This window comes from Necator americanus, chromosome X (genome assembly GCF_031761385.1).
Source record: "Necator americanus strain Aroian chromosome X, whole genome shotgun sequence".
Taxonomy (NCBI): Eukaryota; Metazoa; Nematoda; class Chromadorea; order Rhabditida; family Ancylostomatidae; genus Necator; species Necator americanus.
In genome coordinates this window covers 18,894,606-18,915,496 of record NC_087376.1, presented here as the reverse complement: position 1 = coordinate 18,915,496, position 20,891 = coordinate 18,894,606, and the positions used below count along the sequence as shown (strand labels likewise).

Sequence of the window (20,891 nt, the reverse complement as noted above, 5' to 3'; positions counted from 1 at the left end):
GACCACTAGGTACCCGCGTCCAAGGGCACCTAGACGAACTCGTAAAATCAAAAACATCAACTCCTTCAGGTGCTCATAGCAGAAAGTGTCATGACAACACTCCTTTAAAAATAACTGTCACCATCTTGGCACGCGAATCAGACGTTCTGGCGTGGAAAACACTAGAAGCGCTTTATATCACGGCCAAAAGTCCATTCATGAGTCGTAAAGAAGATTGCATCGCTGTGACCAACGAGCTGGCGCCATATCAAGATCTTTGCGAGTTTTGATCTACGGGGTCAGAGGCGGGAGCATCGTTACTAGTTACTACTAGCTGCGCAACTCTAACAACTGGTGATTCGCTAACATCACGATTTGGTGGCTATCAAGGTGAGCGCTATGGTGGTCTGCTTTTCTAACGTTATATTTGAATAATCTGTTTGCTAAGTCATATCTTGTTGGATGACGAGGCGTTTAGGGACTAGATTACACGTGTCTTTGATTTTTCAGGGTTTGAAGAAGGCGACGACGCCGAAAAGTTAACCAGAATAAAGATCAATAACAATCTTGGTTCTCCTCAAAAAGTGGTAGATAATCAATATTTACACCTCTTTCAAAGCCACAATTTTGGGTTCGTAGGATAAGATCGCGGCAGCTATGTTGAAAAAACGTTTCTGTGACAATCTCCACGACTGTTTTTAAGAGAGATCATTACATTAGAGTTTTTCACTTCATACAGATGTTTTATTCCAACACTACGTGCTCCTCATAATATGTTTCTTTTTTGGCGCAATATTAAATTAAGTACACCTGGGACCAAGAAATTCTTTGCCGAATGCGTATATTGCGCAGTTTAAATTAAAGCAGAAGCGTTCGTACATACTACCGCGGATTGTTACTTGATTCATCGGACCTCACATGCGCCTTGAGACTGCACCTTGCCAAACTAGCCCGCATTGCTCCACCTTAATCACCTGATATGAACGGCAAAAAGTTTTCCCTCCGGAGCCGTCAACTGGTATATGATGTCGTTCCGCAATGAGACCTGAACTACGCGGTATACTAGCAGAGTAATCGTTGGAGCTCACGACGTGATGCGCTAGATTTACCGTATCGACCTGCTCCCGAGCATCAGATGCTATACCACCCGTACAGCTACCTTGAACATAGTTCTAATCACTGTTTTTTTTCGTTTTCCAAAAGTGAACAGAAAAGGCCTCAAATAACATGTTATTTGTATTAGATTTTCGGAACCATTTTGGACTTCCAACTTCCATTCACCGTTGGAGATATTACTTCTTTCTTCGTTACGAAAGCACGGTCAATCTTCTTTGACATCGTCTAGCCTACGGTGCACCTCGTGCACCGTATGCTAGAAGATTGTTGGTTTAGAGGCTCTAAACAAGTGTCCAGTGAGCGGGACATACAATGCATTAATCAATGTGACGTCAGTACAGGAAAGATTTTCGCTTCAGGATGGTTTGTCAAACATTGGACATAAAAGCAATAGCTGGCGTGAGAGCCAACCTTTATTCTATAGCCAAACCCCGACTGTAATGATGTCCCAATCTGCGGGATACGGAGCACTTTGAGCATTCGTCTAGGAGCACCATAATCTGCCTAGAGTCTCGGCATTCCACCGATAGTTCGACCATGGCGCAGAGCATAACATTCAAAAACTAAGGTATTCTGTCAGCGGGTCCATCGACGTTGCTTATGATTTGGCGTGCCTTGAATACCTAGGTCCTCTAAGACGAGAGCGGAAGAAGAGAGCTTTTGTGCTTACAATAGTAAGTACATAACAGTGGGAAGAAAAGAAAGCAACTGGGAAGTTACTACCATCCGTGTAATTATCATCTTATGTAACCCCGCTGGATCAACTTCCTTTCAATCCAAACTCTGCTGAGGTGACGATGCTGCTTAATTCTTCATATGGCGAAGAGCAGTAGACTGTCGTATCACCCACAGCTGAATGATAGCCATGTTCAATTCACATGATATGTGCACAAACACTTTTTCCTTATCGCTAATAGAGACACTTGTCTCCTCACCTGCTGCCAGAATTAACTTACTTCATATGGATCGCTGCGTTGGATTGGCCTGAGACAGGGTTAAGCGTCTGATGATTTTCCCACTGGGTGCAGTAAAAAGAGGGGGTTGCCAAGGAAGTGGGTCGTAAGGGAATGTGTGGTGGGCAGTAGTGAATGATGGATAACATGATAACCAGGACAAAATACTACGTAGGATTAGATAATTACAAACACTAAGAAATTTTACAAAAAATGATACTAGTTGATTACATAAATTACAACTATAATTTATACTTACAATTACAATTAATTTCGCGAATAACTTCGTCATAAAAGGGCCAAAACAAAAATTTATGCAGTTTACCAGAGAAGGAAGTCTGTTCTAAAATACAGTTCTCTGTTTTTTTTTTATATCTGTTTTTTCCCACCTCCTAGTTTCTCTTTGGAATTTTGATGTGACTAAGATATGAAAAATTACACTCTCCCATCTTTCTCCTATCAAAAATTTGTGAAAACGGCGTAGCGCTGAAAATCTTTTGGTAATGCTTTTAGTACAAAAAAAATCTCGGCTACAAAATACAGGAAGATGATTTGCTTCGCTCTAAGTTACTCCGAGTCGTTGAATTTTATTCAAGATCACATACTTTTCAGCGCACGAGCAAAAACTAAGATTTGGGCAAGTTTATTCGTTCCGGAATAATGGGACAGCGTTTTAGAAATCACCCTTATATTCGAATAGAGGGACTAAGGAAACCCCTATGTGCAAAATTTGCAAATGTCGAAGAATTTTAGATTTTGTTCCATCAAAATTCCAAAAGGACTAGTACGTGAGAAAAAACAGCGTTATGGCCTTTTTAGGGCAAGACTTCTTCTTTGAAGAAGTACCTAATTTTTTCTTCTGGTCTTCTTATAACGAAATTATTCGCGATATACCAGACCTAGCAATGTGCACTGAGTCTGAACTTTCTTGGTCATTAAATTCCATTTCATCCACTTTTAAACTACTGAACTCCACGTATAATTTAATGCTTTGTTTTATGGAAGTGGTTTCAATTTTGTAACTCTTGTAGAAATTTGAACCACAAGGATGTCGAACCTGCCTCGTCATATTATAGGAACAAAATGCTGATTTTTTCGCTGTTTTTTCGACGTTTTTCTGTAATTCGACCTATGCTGACTGACTCTTCTATTTTTTCGTCGTGGTATGTTCTTTAATCAGTATTTGAAGATATTTCATAGATTTTAGAATAAAAATAGAATAGAATAGAATAGGAAATACTTCAACACCAATATTTCTACAAAATTTCAGCAAATATGCTTCTCCTTCTACTACTTTGTATTTTTTAACTTCTGTAAGCTATCGATTTTCTCGTTTCCCATTTCATCCTCGGCTAATTTTCAATTTTTCTTTCTTGAAACACATGAAATTTCCAATATTTTGGATTGGTAGCAACCGAGAACTGTTGCAAGAACGTTTGAGAAGAAGAAGAGGAAGGGGGAGGTCGGATTCGTTAGAGAAGTTCCATCACCACTCTTGACTCTGGCTTTAGACTACAGATAGGGTGTTTTCCCGAAATGGCTTTTAGAATCGAGAAAAATGATGTGATGAACAGATGGAATTTGTCGTCCACTCAAGAATTGGGCTCTTATCGCCTAAATAGCACTGTGGGGAATGGCATCGAAGGGAACTAGTTTCGAGATTCAACTGAGAGTCGTAGAAGCAATTCTAACAAATCTCGAGAAGCAGCAATTGGTAGTGAAATGTGCGATCGCTCCTCCCCAGCTGCTTAATATCTGCCTTCAGTAACGAAAGCGACTGCAATTCAAATGGAGAGTGCACAACCGTGACCATCCGCAGAGGTCTTGATACAGTCTGTATCAAGACCTCTGCGGATTCACAGAACCAGTTCTTCATTTACATGAATCATATATTATGAAATTGTAAAAACTTTCATCATTGTCAATGTCTAAAATGATCGTTGAGTCTACTGGCTCAATCTCCTGTAGCACTACTAGATGATATGGCTTTTCATAAGGTCACATAAGAAAATAACAACGCGTCATCAGGAAGAAGAGTTTGAAGTATTGGTAAACACGACAAATTGGTAACCAAAAACAATTACGAAGTTCATTTAGTCCTATGGGCTCTGTAGGTGTTGGTACAGCTGCGATGGCTAGGGCAAGCTCGTCGCATGCTGCCGCTCACGAAGACTTTAACGTTACTGCCGAAAGTCCTCAAATTTGCCGTACGTTGTGAACCAACAAACATTAGCACAAGGCCAATTTTGGCAACAGATTATGTTGTTGCCAGAAAAACATGCACTGACTGTTCGAGTTCCAAAAGAGGACATGGTGATCAAAAGTGTGTTTGACCATCGCGTCAGGCCCTTAGCCTGGCAGCTGGTTAAGAGGCTCCCATAAATTCTAGAGCACTCTTCCGATCATGCCTTGCCTGAGCAATTAGCGGCGTAGTGTCCTTGAGGTTCACTGTCGTTGCTGCTCAAATATTATAACTGTCTCTGCCTACCTACCACTAATCATTCGTTGCATCGCAGACCCTTGAAAAGGATATTGATGTACATCAATAATTATAATCAAATTAACTTTTTTATGTGCGCTAGGATGTAGTTTACGAGCTACTAAACTGCTTTGAAAAACTACATATTTAATGGAACTTTTCTGAGGGGAATCTTGGAAATGTTCCCAAGATTTTACGAGTTATTTCATCTACGTAATTTGAAATCAATAGCTGCATTTCTCATATTTCGAAGGAAGATTCCTCTTGGTTCTGATACGGTTACAAATAAAAACTTACGATTACTTGTGCAACATTTTCAAATGGTCAGGAAAATACTATTCTCAGATGAGATGACTTGCTATGGGTCAAAGGATTGCATCAGATATTGCCTTATGAACAGGATAGAACAGCCAATATTAGAGTGTCTTCCACACATGTCGTTATACCGATTATTGCTTTATCTACAATCCGAAATGGATGAATGCTCTGGAATTCTGAATGAACAATCGCAGTACATCTCAAGTAGAACTGCACAGTGACATTGTGCTAGCATGAATGGTCTCGCGAAGAAAGCTTTAAAATATCCTGATGAACGCTATTTCAGTTCGTCCCATTAGCATGAGAAAGGTGAACATCCGCAATATGGTCAAAAGAGCTACAGTATTGTGCACTGTAAGTAAAAACGCTAGGAGACACTAAAACTAGCCATAAGCATAGCTAAGTCAAACGGTTACACGAGATCCAAATCCAATACCCAATCTCCCATGCTGATAATGTATATCAAAGAACATTCGGCTGGTAAAAAGCATGGAAGTAAGATGACATCATTATTGAAAGAAATATTTGCCAGGATTCCATTCATGAATGACAGAAATGAGTGTTTATCAATTACTAAACTTTTTATGCCGTTCATAGCAATGTGAACTATAAGATTGTGCCCTATGCAATTTCTTAACACTATCCAGACTTAAGAATACTGCGCAGTGCGTAGATCTGATTCACCATGGGTGACAATCTATAAGAACGCGGTGGTTCACCAGCCCGCTACTCTGACTTTGTTTTCCTTTTGGAGTTGTTGCGTGGTGTACTTAGAACAATATCGAGGCTGGGCAAGAAGAGCGGATGAGTTTGATGGAATATGCGTAGCATCTGAGACCTCGAACTATTTTCAGGTCTTTGATAAAGACGAGGTTATCTAAACGTCAAGCCAATAATAAAGTTTCACTAAAACCTCAACATAACAATAAAACATAAATTATCATCACTATTTGAAACAGGTGAATAAACATGAGACGTTAGAAAGTGATGAAAAGGTGGTATGTATGAGATATAGGTGTTTGAGTTCTCACAATGATTTTTCTTCTCAGATTTTATGACTGTGTTGGTTCTCTGCGTCTCTACAGCCAGAAAAACATCTAGAAGCACATTTACCTATATTCCGGCTGAGACAACTTCTTTACCGTGGTGTTCTGTGTCTTCATGAATGGTTGAAGCGTAGTTTCTCTGAAGCATATTGGTGTCTGCTCGGACAAGCCCACAAAATACATAATTTCTCGGAGCCATTTGCGGAACGGTGAAGCAGAGCCTTTTCAAACAGAAAGTAATCATACCTTCCATATCGTACTTCCGCTTATCGTCAACACTCTGTAACACCCGGCCTAGGGAACCATAAAGAAAGGGCAGTGAAAAGGCTTCTGCAGAATCATCCACGAATGCCTCCGAGACATTACGTGCTCGCTGGATATGCTCGGGGAGTCGCAAACATGTATCGACGAAGCTACGCTCCGGCCGTTTACAGAGACACAAACAATCGTCCTAGATGCTCACCTGGCTACAGAGACGCAGAGAAGTACACTAGTTAGAAGGATGTATGAAAAGGAGAATACATAGTAAAACATAACTCTCAAAATTATTGAATCAAATAAAACAATTCAAATTAGGAGCCTGTGTAGACTAGGCACGTAATATGAATAGAAAGTAAAGCTGTTCGGGCATTTAAAAAACAATGTACTTTATACCACATGAAACATTAAGTAGTGTGGTGGTCAAATGAAATAGAGAATTAACGATTTTTGTCTACATATTACCCTCAAGTAGTTTAGAAATCTATTCAAACGAACTCTTCCTCTTCCGAGCGTACAGGATGTCCGTTCCTCAGGCACCTATTTTCGATCCATACTTTTCTAGGTCTTTATCACTTTCTACAGTTTCTATTTATTCAACTGCTTCAAAACTGCCAACATTGTTCGTAATTTCCACGTGGAGACAACCCATAGTCGGCTCAAAACGACATAAAGCGCGGACAGTTACGTAAGCGGATGCGGTGGTGCTGTGGAGAGAGCGGTTGGAATCGAGGTGGGATCATGGCGAACTGCAGAGATGGGTGGCGGTAGCGAGGATCCTCACACGTTCTCAGCCGGTACGTCCCACCGCGGCGCTTCAACCGCAGCCGCTTACGCAACTGTCCGTGCTTCATGTCGTTTCGAACCACTTATAGGCTACAAAACTTCGGAACTAACAAGATATAGTTCTCTTTCCCGTTACTTTTGAAAATTGGAGTATTCCCTGTTTCAACTAGAATTTCCATAAACTAACGTAATTTGAAGTACAGTAGATGCTTTTTTCCATGTATTTCACGTGAGGATTTCTCTTGCTTCTAGGATGGTTACCAATTTGTGATCACCATTCCATATTCATAACCTTCTCCTCAAGGTTTTCATGAGGAAATTGTAATGAATATTCTGATTTAAAAACAATTTAGCTGCTTGTGAATCATATCCTAGAAAACCAAAAATCATACCATAGAAAAACAATCCTAGAAAGAGTTCAGTGATTACTGATGGGCAGTAGGATCCTTTTCAATGCGCGTGATGCAGTGCACGAAAGGGGTAGGTAGACATAGGTCACCCTTTGGGCAACAAAGACGGTGAATCTCCTTAGAATACACTCCATGGACGCGCATCAAGAGGAACCCAGAGCAGCTGTCAGAATATATCCTTAGGTAACGACAATAGACCTTTTTTACTGCGCATGCAGGATGCCCCGCCCATCTACTTTCTACAGCTGAGCCTAGACAGATTGGAAAGGTCTAAGGACTCCGGAATGCGATGATGACCGTTGCAATCCGCATAGATGTTGGACATGAGCATGGAGTGGTGTGTAAAACTCAAGAGAAAGCATACTTCGTATCGGATTCAAAACTTGAGAAGCATAGAGCTTGGTTTTATTTGTTGTTGAAATCTTACTCGTAACCGCTTTATTTTTCTAATAGTGTGTGTTATTCTCGCACCCTTCTAAACATGCTTTTTTTCGGTTTATTTGTTTTTTTATTTGTTTTAGTTTGTGTTAGGTTATTTTATTGGTGCTCGACTGATTGTTGATGCTATCAGTCGTCCTGGCGAGTGCGAAAACTGTCTTGCAGGTACACAATATCCCTGCAGGCATATCTTGCAGATAAGACCCCGCATAATCGTCAGTCAACGATTGTTTCTAGCCATATCGATTTCTTGAACACGGAAAAATATGAAGTGGTACATATACGAATATATGTGTAGATCGTCAACTAAGAAGGGAACAAAATGAAGCCAAATTTTTACTCCAACAAAAAGATAGAAGTCGTAACTATTAGAATATGTGTTGCAAATATATCTGTTATCTAGTCTTCTCCGTAACAAAGTAACTATATTTATTTCTATACAAATTCATATAGCTTTGAAATACGTCAATCAGTTTGATCTCAAAATGCGCCTGTGGCTTATACTCACCTTTATAAACATTATTTGCCTTCTCGAACCGTGGAAGCAGTAGGGTGAGGGGTGTGGGACAAGAGGTACCCGTGAAAACCGGCTGACCGCTTCTGCACTCCCTTTAGCACCGCGCTCCTCCGCGTAATTACGGCTGCCGCTCCACCAGCTAGGCATCCTCCACGACCGCTTGAGATCACCTGCACCCCTCCTCCGTATTGCTTTCTGATCAGCGCCGCGACGAAGCGGTGGATAGTGCGAATTTTGAAAGAAGGGGGAGTGAAAAACGAACTGCCGTAGCGAATTCTGATGTACGGATATAGTAAACTAAGCGCATATTATTGGAAATAAAAGAGATGAAGTAGATCCTTCTATCGAAAGTAACTTTACATAAGTAAAAATTATCTCAAAAAGATGCTACAGGGAAAAGAACAACATGCATATATTTTCAAACATCTCATAATTTAACACATTTCATGCCCTAAGTCTTCTATATAAACTAGCAGTGCATAAGTATGTGTTTGTCACGATGCCATTCAACGAGTTCGTGTCCAACTTTCAACTGCAGCAGCTATACGTACAGCAACTTTATGCGCTTATTACTTTGTATACATTCTCTAAACTCCTTTCTACATTTTGCCTTTTCAAAATTTTACATAGATATAATGTTTATATAGAGCGCATGTCAAACATTTCAATAGTTGCTTGTACGTTTTATACAGTTTTATATAATAGAACTTTGGATGGTTCTTCAAACTTCTTTCAACAGCGTTTTATCGCTTCATTTCTATATATTCCCTGCATAAAATCAATATGACAGGTTAGGTGTATTAGTTGCGAACAGAAACCTTTGTATCTTCGAGATGTACCTTTAGGTACAGTGTATGTCTACAAGGCATTATTCGCGCCTCGTTAATCGTTGGATGCCAGTTTTATCCAGCTAGACAAACAAAAAGAAATCCTTAGAAGGAGAAGAAATTAAAGAAGATAGCATAACACCGATCAGTGGGACATTTTTTGAAACTTCTCTTGCATTCCCAGAGATGAATGAGTGTTTTCTTCCCAAAAAAGTCGAGACAGGATAATTTCATTTTCACTCGCATTTCTAAATGGCATATCACTTATACGAACCTATTTCATTCTTTTCTTCTTTTATATAACTTACAAGCACACTTTATGTAGACCTTCGAACAACATCTAATACCAGGTACTTTCCTTTCCGTTCGATTTTAAAGGCGCATCATAAGAGCTGTGGGCGCGGCGGAAAAAAATCGTCGTAAGAGTGGCAGACGCGGCGAAATTGGTGGGGAGGGTGGCATGGGCGGGGCGTCTTGAAGACGTAGCACAAGAGGAGCAACCAGGCTACTGTAGCGGTCATAACGGTATCAGGAGACGCGCGGTGCTATTAACGACGCTCATTAGCCTCCTGGATACGCGGCGGCACATCATACGGGTACCACTTGACCGTTCCCCATCTTGCAGGCCTTCTGTGTAAGGGTGGACAGTGTGCCTGGACAGGAGTAGCGGCGACTGCTGCTACAGACACACACTTCGGCTGCACCCAATTTGCTTGGGTACCTCTTGATCGCCCCCCACACTCCATCGCTAATTACTCAGGCAAGACATGTTCGAAAATCTGAGGAAGCGTCTTTACCCGCACTTCACCACAACGGCAGCTAGCACAACTACAACACCACAACCTCTCGGCACCATTAGTTCAAAAGATCGAAGAATGAAGAAGAAGAAGCCTTGTGACTAGTATTTTAACATTCTGTCTAGCTGTTGTTTCATCTGTGTTAATTTTGCTAGTACGCATATTATCATGCTAAATAGTTATGGGCTTGTTCTGCATCTTCCGCCGCATCTTCCGGGCCATTTTTTACGCCAATTAACAAGAAATGGACGGAATCACCCACCTCGCCATAATCTACGATCCCGTATACGAATACTCCACCTGGAATCCGTACCACCTCAGATTCGTGGGGTGATGTCTTTAATATACGGACACATCCGCTGTTCTCGAAGAATCGATAAGAGCTATGGAACTTTACAGACTGAGGAGGTAGCACACACATTGTGATGACAATTCTCATCATATAATACGTCCGTGCACCCACAAAGGAAAATATCTCGGAAAAGATCATCATTGTTAAGTAAACTAATTGTTTTTTTTTCAGTTTACCGAAAGAGCTCGTATCGTTTGTTTCTTCTTTCGATTTGTTATTTTTCATTTGTATCGCAGAGACAATTTTGTTAGTGAGCAGCATATAAAAGGCTTTTGCGGACAACGTCCACATACAAGCAAATTAATCAATTATGTATCCTCGTGATTTTTTTTTCGAGCTCCTAAAACAGCTCGACTAGTTTGTTGCTATTGTTTCGGAAAAAAAAGAAAGTGCAAATCAAAACTGTCATATCTTAAGTTAGCAAACCATTTCTGAGTAGTGCATCCATGACTGCACAATGCTATTCGCTTCAATCTCGCCTTCTAGCTGGAAGCTATCCGCTACTTAGGCACAACAATTAAGTTCCAGCTACCTGTAACTGGCGGGAAGCGTCCTGTCTTGTATACGACCGTTCATGTTACACAAAAAAAACCTAGCTTTTTGGTCGGTCTGTCTACAGATAAGGCCTCGGAATGTAGTGTTGTTTTTACGTCATCATTATTTGGTTAACAAGTCAGCTGATTTCACATGCCGAAATTTTGTAAGCTATTTTTGCACCTGAAAGTGACTTCTCCAATTTCGCTTTACAATTTTACGGATTAATTCTATTTTTAAAACACCGCTGTTTAAAGCGTTACGCTCCAAACCAGAAGAGCTGCACATTCGACTTTGCATTAGATTTCCCTACATGATTTATCACTCTCAGGTATTAGGGTAATTTTGAATTGTTTTAATGTGACGAAGAAACATTACTCTACATTACTTCTCGGTCCCCCTAATACTATTACATTTTACTGGTTTAAACCTTTTCGTACTACTAAAAAGTTATGATTAGCAGTAGTGGGTCTTTTTTCTTGGCAATTTCTCTCGCAAACAATCTGGTAGAAGGAGAAAACTAGCAACAGCTCGCCACTATAATCCATGCTTCGGTAACTTTACTGGCGGGATTTGATGCTATGATTACCGACCACATATCATAGTTCAAATTCATAAACTTCTGCGTGGAAGATGCATCCTGCCCTAAACATTTCAACAACTACTCGCGAGAGAAGATCGTATACCGGTTCTCTTTACACTCTTGCACTCTCTCCTCGCCCGCTCTTTCAGTCCCTCCATCTCTGCATCGACCGCACGTTTTCGTCCATATTTTGTCCTTTCGTTACTGAGCCGTACTGTTTTTTTTTAAAGTTAAGCACCAACCACGAGTTTCTGTGCAATTTTGTTCTGTGTGATACCCATAATTAAAAGTGAGTTCGTCAAATTTGAGGCAAAAATATCGCACTTCCATAATGAGATAATTGAGCTCAGGAAATCGATGTCGCATATTAGATGAGGTAGTGTGTAATGTTGTTCTTTCATTGTTTTGGCCACCTCGCTGAAATGGATCTTAGCACATATGGCAGATATTTTAGTTAGTGTCCCTGATAGTGGACTTTCCGTCGAACAGCTCGAAAAGTTCCACTGTTGGTTTGGTATTGATTGAAATCATGAGAGAGGATTTCTGTTTCTGTTAATTTGTTTTGCCCCTGCTGCACTTGTGAACTGTTTAATTCCGAGTTTGGAGTGTGTCGTGTGCGACCGAGAGTTGCAGTTCATGAAACACTTTCTTGCCAAGCGACTAGTTTTGGGGCGACAAGCCACTAAAATACAGCAGGTCGCAAATTTTGTATCCGCGGCCGCGTCGCGGCGGGCCACATTGCAGCAGAGCAGCCTCGGCACAAGCGTCTACTGCCTGCTATTCTCAATTGTGAGGACATGTAAAGTTTTGTTCTCGCTTCATTTTCTGTCGTTCCTTCAATGTCGTTCTTCTCAACAGTCTAGCTTCACTTTTGGTACGCTATTGCTCCTTTTCAAATTTATTGCTTCGTTGTTTATTGTAAATAGATGTGTTTCTTCTTCAAAATCCCGTTCTTTTCTCTTTACGTATGCATTTCAGCTTCTATCGTCTCTTCAGATTCGTTCTTTACGTAAATGTAGCTTTACTTTCTATACATTACTACTCTTTATTCAAGTTTATTTCCATAGATGTGATAGTCGGAGCCGGTGCTCCGACCCCCTTCACTTTTGAACGCCTATCGAAAGGACCTCCTTCACTTGGGCAGCACCCCATGAACCCCCTTCACCTGAGGGTCGGGCTTCTCCCTATCGCACCTATGTTTATTTCTACGTTGCCTGTGTTTAAGAGGTATTTAAGAGGTTCTTGTGTAGCGCGATTGAGTACCAGCGTAGCAGTGAGAATCTGAATAAAGGACAACAACGTATGAACTACGAACAGCGACTACAAGGACGTGAAGAGCGACTCCGTAGAAACAACGGAAACTGAAAAGCACTCATGAAGAGAAAACAACATGAGTTTGTAGAAGAAACATACCTTCTCCATGTAAGCGACTTAGCAATAAACTTGAATAAAGTGCGGTAATGAATCGGAAGTAAAGATAGACTGACGTAAGGAACGACTCTGAAGAAACGAGAGAAGATAAAAATCTAAAGCCATGAAAAGAAAACAGCAGGAGCTTACAAAAGAAACATACCTCTCTTAAATATAGACAGCGTAGAAATAAACTTGAATAAAGAGCAGTAATGCATCAAAAGTAAAGTAAAAGTAAAAAGAAGGGGAGTTTGTAGAAGAAACACATACATCTCTTTTATACCAAAAGTGAAGCTAGACTGTTGAGAAGAACGACACTGAAGAAACAGCAGAAAATGAAGCAAAGACAAAACTTTACATGTCCTCACAATTGCGAATAGCAGCCAGTAGAAGCCTGCGTCGAGGCTGCTCTACTCCAATTTTGCATACCGCGACGCGGCCACCGATACAAAACCTGCGACCGTACTGTGTTTTAGTGGGTCGGAGCAACGCGTGGTGACCGCGATTTGCACAGATTCATAGACTCAGAGAGTGAATGTGGTTATGTTATATGAAATGTCATCATTCTGCTCCTCTACGGTTGGTATTCTTCTTACTTCCACCTGACCAATTCACCCTCATAGCTTGCGATTTCGATTTTTCGGATTTTGTTAGATATCTTTCTCTTTCTTTTCACCGAATTATGCTGCAAACACGATGTGTTGCGTGCTGCTTCAGTTTTGTATGGTATTAATTTCGTTTTATGATGTATTTAATCATTGTGTAGTGGTCATTGTTTTATGTAGCATCATCTTCTTAAGCTGTGCATTCATTCTATTGAATGTATAACTTAAAAAATGATAGGATTATATTGATCATTTGGAAGTCACTTTAAAGTAATGGTACGTGACTAACCGCCTTCACACTTGCTGTCTTTGCACATGAACCGGGTGTTGTATGTATGCGCAGATGTTGATTTTCGAAAGTGAAACTTGCATTCATAAGGCGTGCAGCGAGCGTATCTGAATGAACTATTTCTCGGGTAAAATGTAGTTGAAGTTGCTGGGGAAGGCACTGAATACTGCTTTAATCGACTTGTACTTCGACGCAAAAAATGTTACTAGAGCGCAAAGACCGTTCTTATTTGTCAAATGTGAATGTGAAGCCATATCTCTGGCCATTTTCAGTTTTGTTGAAAGTACTACATGATATGACTTAGCTATTCGCTTTCAGTAGGTGTTTTGGAGAGTTTGATGAAGTCAGTGCATTGGTAGTTCCAGCTCTATCTTTCGTTTTTCTATTAGTAGGTATAGTCTCCATGTAATTGATCCTTTAGGACAAATGCTAAGGCTTTTAGGGCTCCGACGAACTTAGTTATTCATTTCCAGTAAGCCTATTTGAAGAGTTTGGTAAAGTTAGAGCAGTAATTGTTCCTGCTCTATCTTCTTTTTTTCTCTCTTACCAGCTCAAGCCTTAATTTCATGGTCTCGAAGACCAATGTTTAGTTTTTAGGGATCCGGCTAACTCAGATATTCACTTTCAGTGATGACTTTCCGACTGTTGAACTATCACCTTCCCAAATGCTTCTCAAATGAATGAATGGAGAGGACATTACAGTTAAGAATGGTCTTTGCGCCATAGTAACGTTTTTTTGCGGGTCGAAGTGCAAGTCGAAAGAACAGTGTTGAGTGAGCACTACTTCAGTTTGAGCTCTATATCTCTCATACTTGTGATGCTCAATCTTTTTCTCAGTCCATGTAGATTCCAGGGTGTATCGAATATACGTAGTGGGTGCTTGTAGGTCTAGAGCTCTCGTATCTTTTTCTGAACATGCGAAGGGTAAAATGTGTCTGGGACGGGGGCACTTAGTGGCGCCTTATTTCTAGAAGTGAATAATTAATTTAATCGGGGCCCTGAGACGTAAGCATTTGTCTTAGAGGATCTATGACATGTAAGCTAAAGTTACTGAGAGAAAAAGTTAGATTGAACGTCCAGAAATGGGGGCGCCACTCAGTTTATTGACAAATGTGGCATTTATAAAGTACAGGAGGTTGGTTATGGATAGACCGTTCATGAACATTGATAAAAAAGACTAACAGGCTATGATACAAGTAGGTCTGCATGACTGTCACTTTGTGATCGTCACTGTCGATGACAGTAATGCCTTCGCTCTCAATGTCTATCAATATTTTTTCTACGCAAATATTCACTCCCTTCATATTTTTGTTCTATTGGAAGTCCAGCACGTGCTTTTCTTTACAGCTTCTTTTGAGGTGTGCCTCTTATTGAATGGTCAACATGAGCGTAAAGAACAGCTCAAAAAACACTGTACTTGACTTTGGTTGTAACCCTGTCTTAGCTGCGACTTGGTTGTTTGTGTTATGCTCGCACGTCAATGAACCTGTTCAGATTTGCAACACATGTCTCTCGAACGTTTGCTGTTTGTTGGGGCAAAACCGACGCCTAATGCCTAGACATTCTGACTCCTCATCTGTATTTCATTCGTCTTTTCATAGCATTCGTTGCTGAGGGTTACTTTATGAAATATCTGCCACTCGTTCTCGTTTACCTCTCTCGCTGAGCCATGCAATTACTCTTATGTGGTCTTTGCTTTGTGTTGCATTCGGTCTTCGCGATCGAAGTCTCCCGCGGCAGCAAATGAGTACAATGCGTTTCCACGCGTTTGTTTGTTTTGCAGCGCCATCTCGGCGCTGTTTGGAGTCACATGCTCTCTTATCTCGGCATTTCTTAGGCGCTTTTTCACCTGTGTTCATACCCTTATTTCTTGAATGTATTCGAAACGTGTGACATAGGGAAAGGTACTCTTTACACAGTTGTTCCTTTTTTCTTTCTTCACGTTTGGCATCTCTGCTACTTACTTGCTTATCTAACTCTGTCAATCACCATAATGCCACCATACTCATATTTCTTCTACAAATTCTTCATTCGTCTCTAGTTCATTGTAAATACTCGACCATACTCTTATTACTATTTGAGTTCCTTTCTTCATTCGTTTGCTGCCTTTATCTTCTTGAAAATCTACTGTACAATTATTTTTGTTCCCTCGAATTGATAAATGGCACAGAGTTGAAACTCTATATTTTCACTTCCACTTTGGATAGGTAAAATTTCCCCGCTTAAACTAACGTTCCTCAATGGCAATGCGTCAGTTGCGTGTGTATCGAGGTTTCTCATTACCAAGGTTAAGCGTAATGATACGAAACGATCTGCTCGAAAACTTCCCTTCTCTCCTCTCTTCTATCTATTTTCCTTTGTTGTGATAAGAGCTGAGGTCGAAATTGTTGCAAGACAAAGAAAAAAAAACTTAAAAACTTGACAGGAACCTCAGAGAAAGTCATTATCGTTTGTCAGACTTCTTACACATACTCTCAATGTTCGGCAATGTGGCATTGTATAGCCAAATGTTCAGTCTCATCTGGAGCCAGATTTTTTTTTCTCCACAAAGTGGAAAAAATAACTGAAAACTGTAGAGGGCATTTCAAAAAACGGGAAACTTTCTAGAGTAAAAAAAATTACATTATGATTGCAAAAATCGTCGTCTACAGCATTCTCAAAATATCTTAGAGACAATTCAAGACAATTATGCAGTCTTATAGAACTACACAAAAAAGGTTCCTAAACATCCTTAAAGGCATCACCCCACGAATCTGAGGTGGTGCAGATTTCAGGTGGAGTATTCGTATACAGGATGGGAGACTACGGAGAGGGGGGTGATTCCGTCCATTCCTTCCTAATTGCCGTAAAAAACGGCCCGGACAATACGGCTTCATTCGTTTTGGCGCACCATTTTGTACAAGAGGTTCGATTGGAGCGCGCCAGTCTTGCGCGGCGCCGCATCTTTCGGGCCGTTTTTTACGGCAATTAGCAAGAAATGGACGGAATCACCTCCCTCTCCGTAGTCTCCCATCCCGTATACGAATACTCCACCTGAAATCTGCACCACCTCAGATTCGTGGGGTGATGCCTTTAAGGTGAAGGAAAGAGATCTATACCTTCAGACTGATGTAGGATTCCTGCGAATTTAGTTCCACTTAGTGCTAAATGCGTTATGTATTGTGACGGAGGAGGATCTCTGCAATTCCTTGCAAAACCTGGCATTTTCTGGCTCTGTTTTTTTTTTAAATTTGAATTCAAACGTGAAAATCGGAAGTCTTACATATTTTTGGGTCCATCCTTTCTAAATTTTGAACGAGACCACTAGAAAAGTAGAAATTTTGCATATAGAGTTTGTACAGTTTTGATCCACTGTGAAAAGTGTGACTCAAAGCATTGTCTAATATATCAGCTTATATTTGATGTAAAGCAGTCGAGAATGTTACAGTTGAGGAATTTCTTTTTTCAGAATCCTTTTTTTTACTTTATAGGGGTTTTCCGTTTCCACGAAACCTAGATGGGTAAAAGATGTGAATTTTGTCAACATTCTCACATCTGTAACACCTGAATTCAAAAACGAAGATTTGAACATTTTGTGGGACAAACGTCTTTCTACGAAATACTGCTAAATTTCTTTCTAAGTGTGTGTTTTGAACGAAGTTATAGATGTTCTTCTGAACCTATCAAAAATTGTACCAGCTGAACACTCTTCTCGAATCACTGTCAGTGCAGGTAAAAGAATTCATCCGTAAATAGTTAGAACAAAATAGAATTGGAATTGCATCGAATTGCAAAAAATTGCATGGATTTCACGTTGTGTACTGTTTGCGCTGACGTGTAGAAACTCTGTGTAGTTTCAAGTGGTTTGCAAATATTTCGGCTTTATTGGTAATCGAAAACTTGCCCTGTAAAAATGTAAACATTGAGTTGTCTGAGAAGTCACGTATTTTTCCTATGTTCTTTAAAGGTTATTTACTCATATAAAAACAAAGATCAGTCAGTGATATACTGCGCATTTTATTCGATGACTTTTGCCATTTTTGAGTGAGCTTCAAGATTCCTCCTTCATAGAAGGATCTGTCCAATTCGGCAAAAAAAAAAAAAAAAAAAAAAAAAAACTAAGTAAGGTGTTTATTTACAGTCTCATCTAAATTGAATGTTATACTGCGCAAGGAGTTTTGAAGAGGGCGAAACAAGTGGAAATCTGATGGCGCAAGATCAGGCGAGTATGGTGGGTGTGGCAACACATTCCATCCAAGCTCCAATAATTTTTAAGTTTGTGTTCCATCACGACTACGCGCGACCACCCATAAGTATGATCACCCGTCAAAAATTATTTGTGCTTGGATGGGATGTATTGCCAACACCTGATCACCTGATCTTGCGCCATCAGATTTCCAGTTCTTCCACCTTTTTCAGAACTTCTTGCGCGATATAACTTGCGCGGTGTAACATTCAATTCAGATGACGTTGTAAGTCAACACCTTACTCAGTTTTTCGCCGATAGAGACAACTCTTCCATGAACAACGAATTCTGAAACTCACTCAAAGATGGCACAGGGTCATCGAACAAAAGGGACAATATCATTTGTTGACCTTCTTTCTTTATATGAATAAATGACATTTGGAAAATTGCAGACGTCATGAATTTTCCGACACGCTAATTATAACTTTTTTTCTATTCGGCTTATCTCGATTTTGCTAGCTAACTGATCTTAAGGTGAACAAAATTGTTGAGTCTGACATTTGTATAAGCTTTCAAATATTCCATTGACATACTGAGATCTCACCGAGTTCGGAAGCAATTTGGTAAATTTCATTGAGTCATTGAATTGAGGATAGCATGACAACCAAAACAGAATATTACGTGGTATCGAATAATTACATACATTACAAAATATTGGAATAAGTAATATTAAATGATTGCATAAATTACAAAATATAGTATATTTAGTTTCAGACGTAGGATTTCGTTCTGACAACGCCGATATATTGATAATATATTAATGAAACAACACAGGTTCGACACTCCACTGAAGCAAATTTTTGCAAAAGAGATGGAAAGTTGAAACAATTTCTAAAAAAAAATGAAGATTTTAATTTGTCGTAGTCTACAGCAGTTTAAAAGTGAGTTTAACAAAATTTAATGACCAAAAAAATTCAGATTCTGTGCACATTGTTAGGTCTGGGAGATAGCGAGTAACTTCGCTATAAGAGGACTAAAAGAAAAACTTAGGTAGTTTCTAAGAGAAGGTTTACCCTAAAAACAATCACGTCGCTATTTTTTTCCAACCCCTAGTCTTTTTGGAATTTTGATTGGAAAGAGATGAGGAAAATAGCATTTTTCCCATCTTTGTCCAATCAAAACTTTGGAAAAACGGCGAGGTCTTGGAGGTCGATTGATACAGCATTTGATAGAGAAAATCCTCTGCTACATCATACTGGAAAACGATTTGCCCAGCACTAAGTTACTTCGAGTAACTGAATTTTGATCAAAACCAGCCTGAACGTCCGGCTAAAGCCGGACCTGGGGTTTTTTTGCGGTTAGTTAGTTTCGCTTCGCTCGCCTTCATCGATAAATGAGAAGTAACAGTAGTGACATTTTTGTAAAATTAGAATTGCTTTTTTCTATCAACTCTTCCCTCAATTTTTTTACTTCAGCTCGCGTAAACTGTTGGCTGCTATGTATTGTATTTAAGCAGTCGTTAGCACGTGCGTTTCCTTTTTTTGAAGAAAGGATGTTAGCAGCATCAGGAAGACATGCTGGGAAATAGATATGCGAAGGAACCACAGAAACCCATTCTACCGCGTTGTGGATCTCGTGCACCAATCCGACGCAGTGGAAGTCGTCTCTCCCCTCTATTGCTTTCTGGTTCCGGGGCACGAATTCGAAGCCGTAGGACCTGTCTCACCCAATTTTACCGCATTGGAGCTCCAGCGCATCAAACCAACGCCATGGTATCCGTCTCCCTCTCTTTTTGGAATTTCTTGACCGAGAAACACACATACACAGATGCAGACACGTGACAGAATACACCCGTTATTATACAGCATGACAGTTTGCAAATTTGGAAGTATACATTCACATAAAAGTTTATTTACACTCAATAACATGTGAGAGAAACTGACTTGCCTTATCAAAGCCAACATACATAGCCACACAGCTTTAGACAATGGTAAAAAGGTAGAGTGCTCGTCTATTAGGTGCATGGGGATGGTTCGGCACCTCACTGGTGCTGAGTTTTGCATCATTATAGAGTATTTTCGTGACACACAGACAAACACACACACACACACGGACCAAGTGCGTTATTATATAGCATGATAGCACACTTTTCGGCGCGTGAGCGAAAGCTGGGATTTTGGCGATTTTTTCCATTCTAAAAAATGAAACGGCGTTTTAAAAAGTCATCCATATATTCGGGTAGAGGGTTTAAGAAAACCGCTACGTGCGAAATTTCTCCTTTCCGGATCGTCTGGTTCTCTCAAAATTTAGATGAGGCAAATGCGAAAAAAGTCGGAGAATTTTAAATTTCTTCCCATCAAAATTACAAAAAGACTAGGACAGGAGGTGGAAAAAACGACAATGACCTTTTGGTAAACCTTCTTCTCTTAAAAACTCTAAGCTTTTTCCTTTGGTCCTCTTCTCCCGAAGTTATTCGCGATGTCCCAGACCTAACAGTGTGCACAAAATCTGAGCTTTTTTGGTCATTCAATTTTGTTAAATTTACTTTTAAACTGCTGAAACTATGTAAAATTAAATTCTTCATCTTTAAGAAGCTGTATCAAGTTTCTATTTCTTTTGCAAAAATTTGCCTTAGCCGGGAATCGAACCGACGAGGTAGTAGAAATTCTGCCAATTTTACAGCTTACTTTTACATTTATTTGCTTGCATCCGGTTCGTGAATCTACCTGCAGCAACTGGATCTTTCTCACAACTTATTTCTGGAAATTCTAGTACTCTAAAGTTCCCAACTTGCAACATGAAAATCTCGAGTGCTGATTCTTCTTTGTTCCTTGTTGTCGTGGATTGCGACTTTTCTCTACACACTTCTTTGAAAATAACTATAACACATTTTGTATTTGTATCGCGTAGTCTGAAAATTGTGTTTATTCTATTCTTCACTTGGAACTTATTCTCTCACATATTTGTTTTTTTTTCTTCAGACCGCCAATTCTTGCTTATTACAATGAACGACGTTGCATGTGTTACAG

At 40.0% G+C, this 20,891-nt stretch overlaps 1 protein-coding gene across 1 annotated transcript; it reads right to left on the bottom strand.

Moving 5' to 3' along the window:
* Positions 1 to 12,713: 12,713 nt before the first annotated feature.
* On the bottom strand, positions 12,714 to 15,556 carry RB195_024108 (uncharacterized protein; the record flags this gene model as incomplete). Its single annotated transcript, XM_064211775.1, has 5 exons — positions 12,714 to 12,754; positions 12,807 to 12,893; positions 12,967 to 13,120; positions 13,698 to 13,804; positions 15,352 to 15,556. 5 exons carry the CDS (start codon positions 15,554 to 15,556, stop codon positions 12,714 to 12,716), a joined length of 594 nt encoding a protein of 197 aa, XP_064067656.1.
* Between the last annotated feature and the right edge of the window lie 5,335 nt (positions 15,557 to 20,891).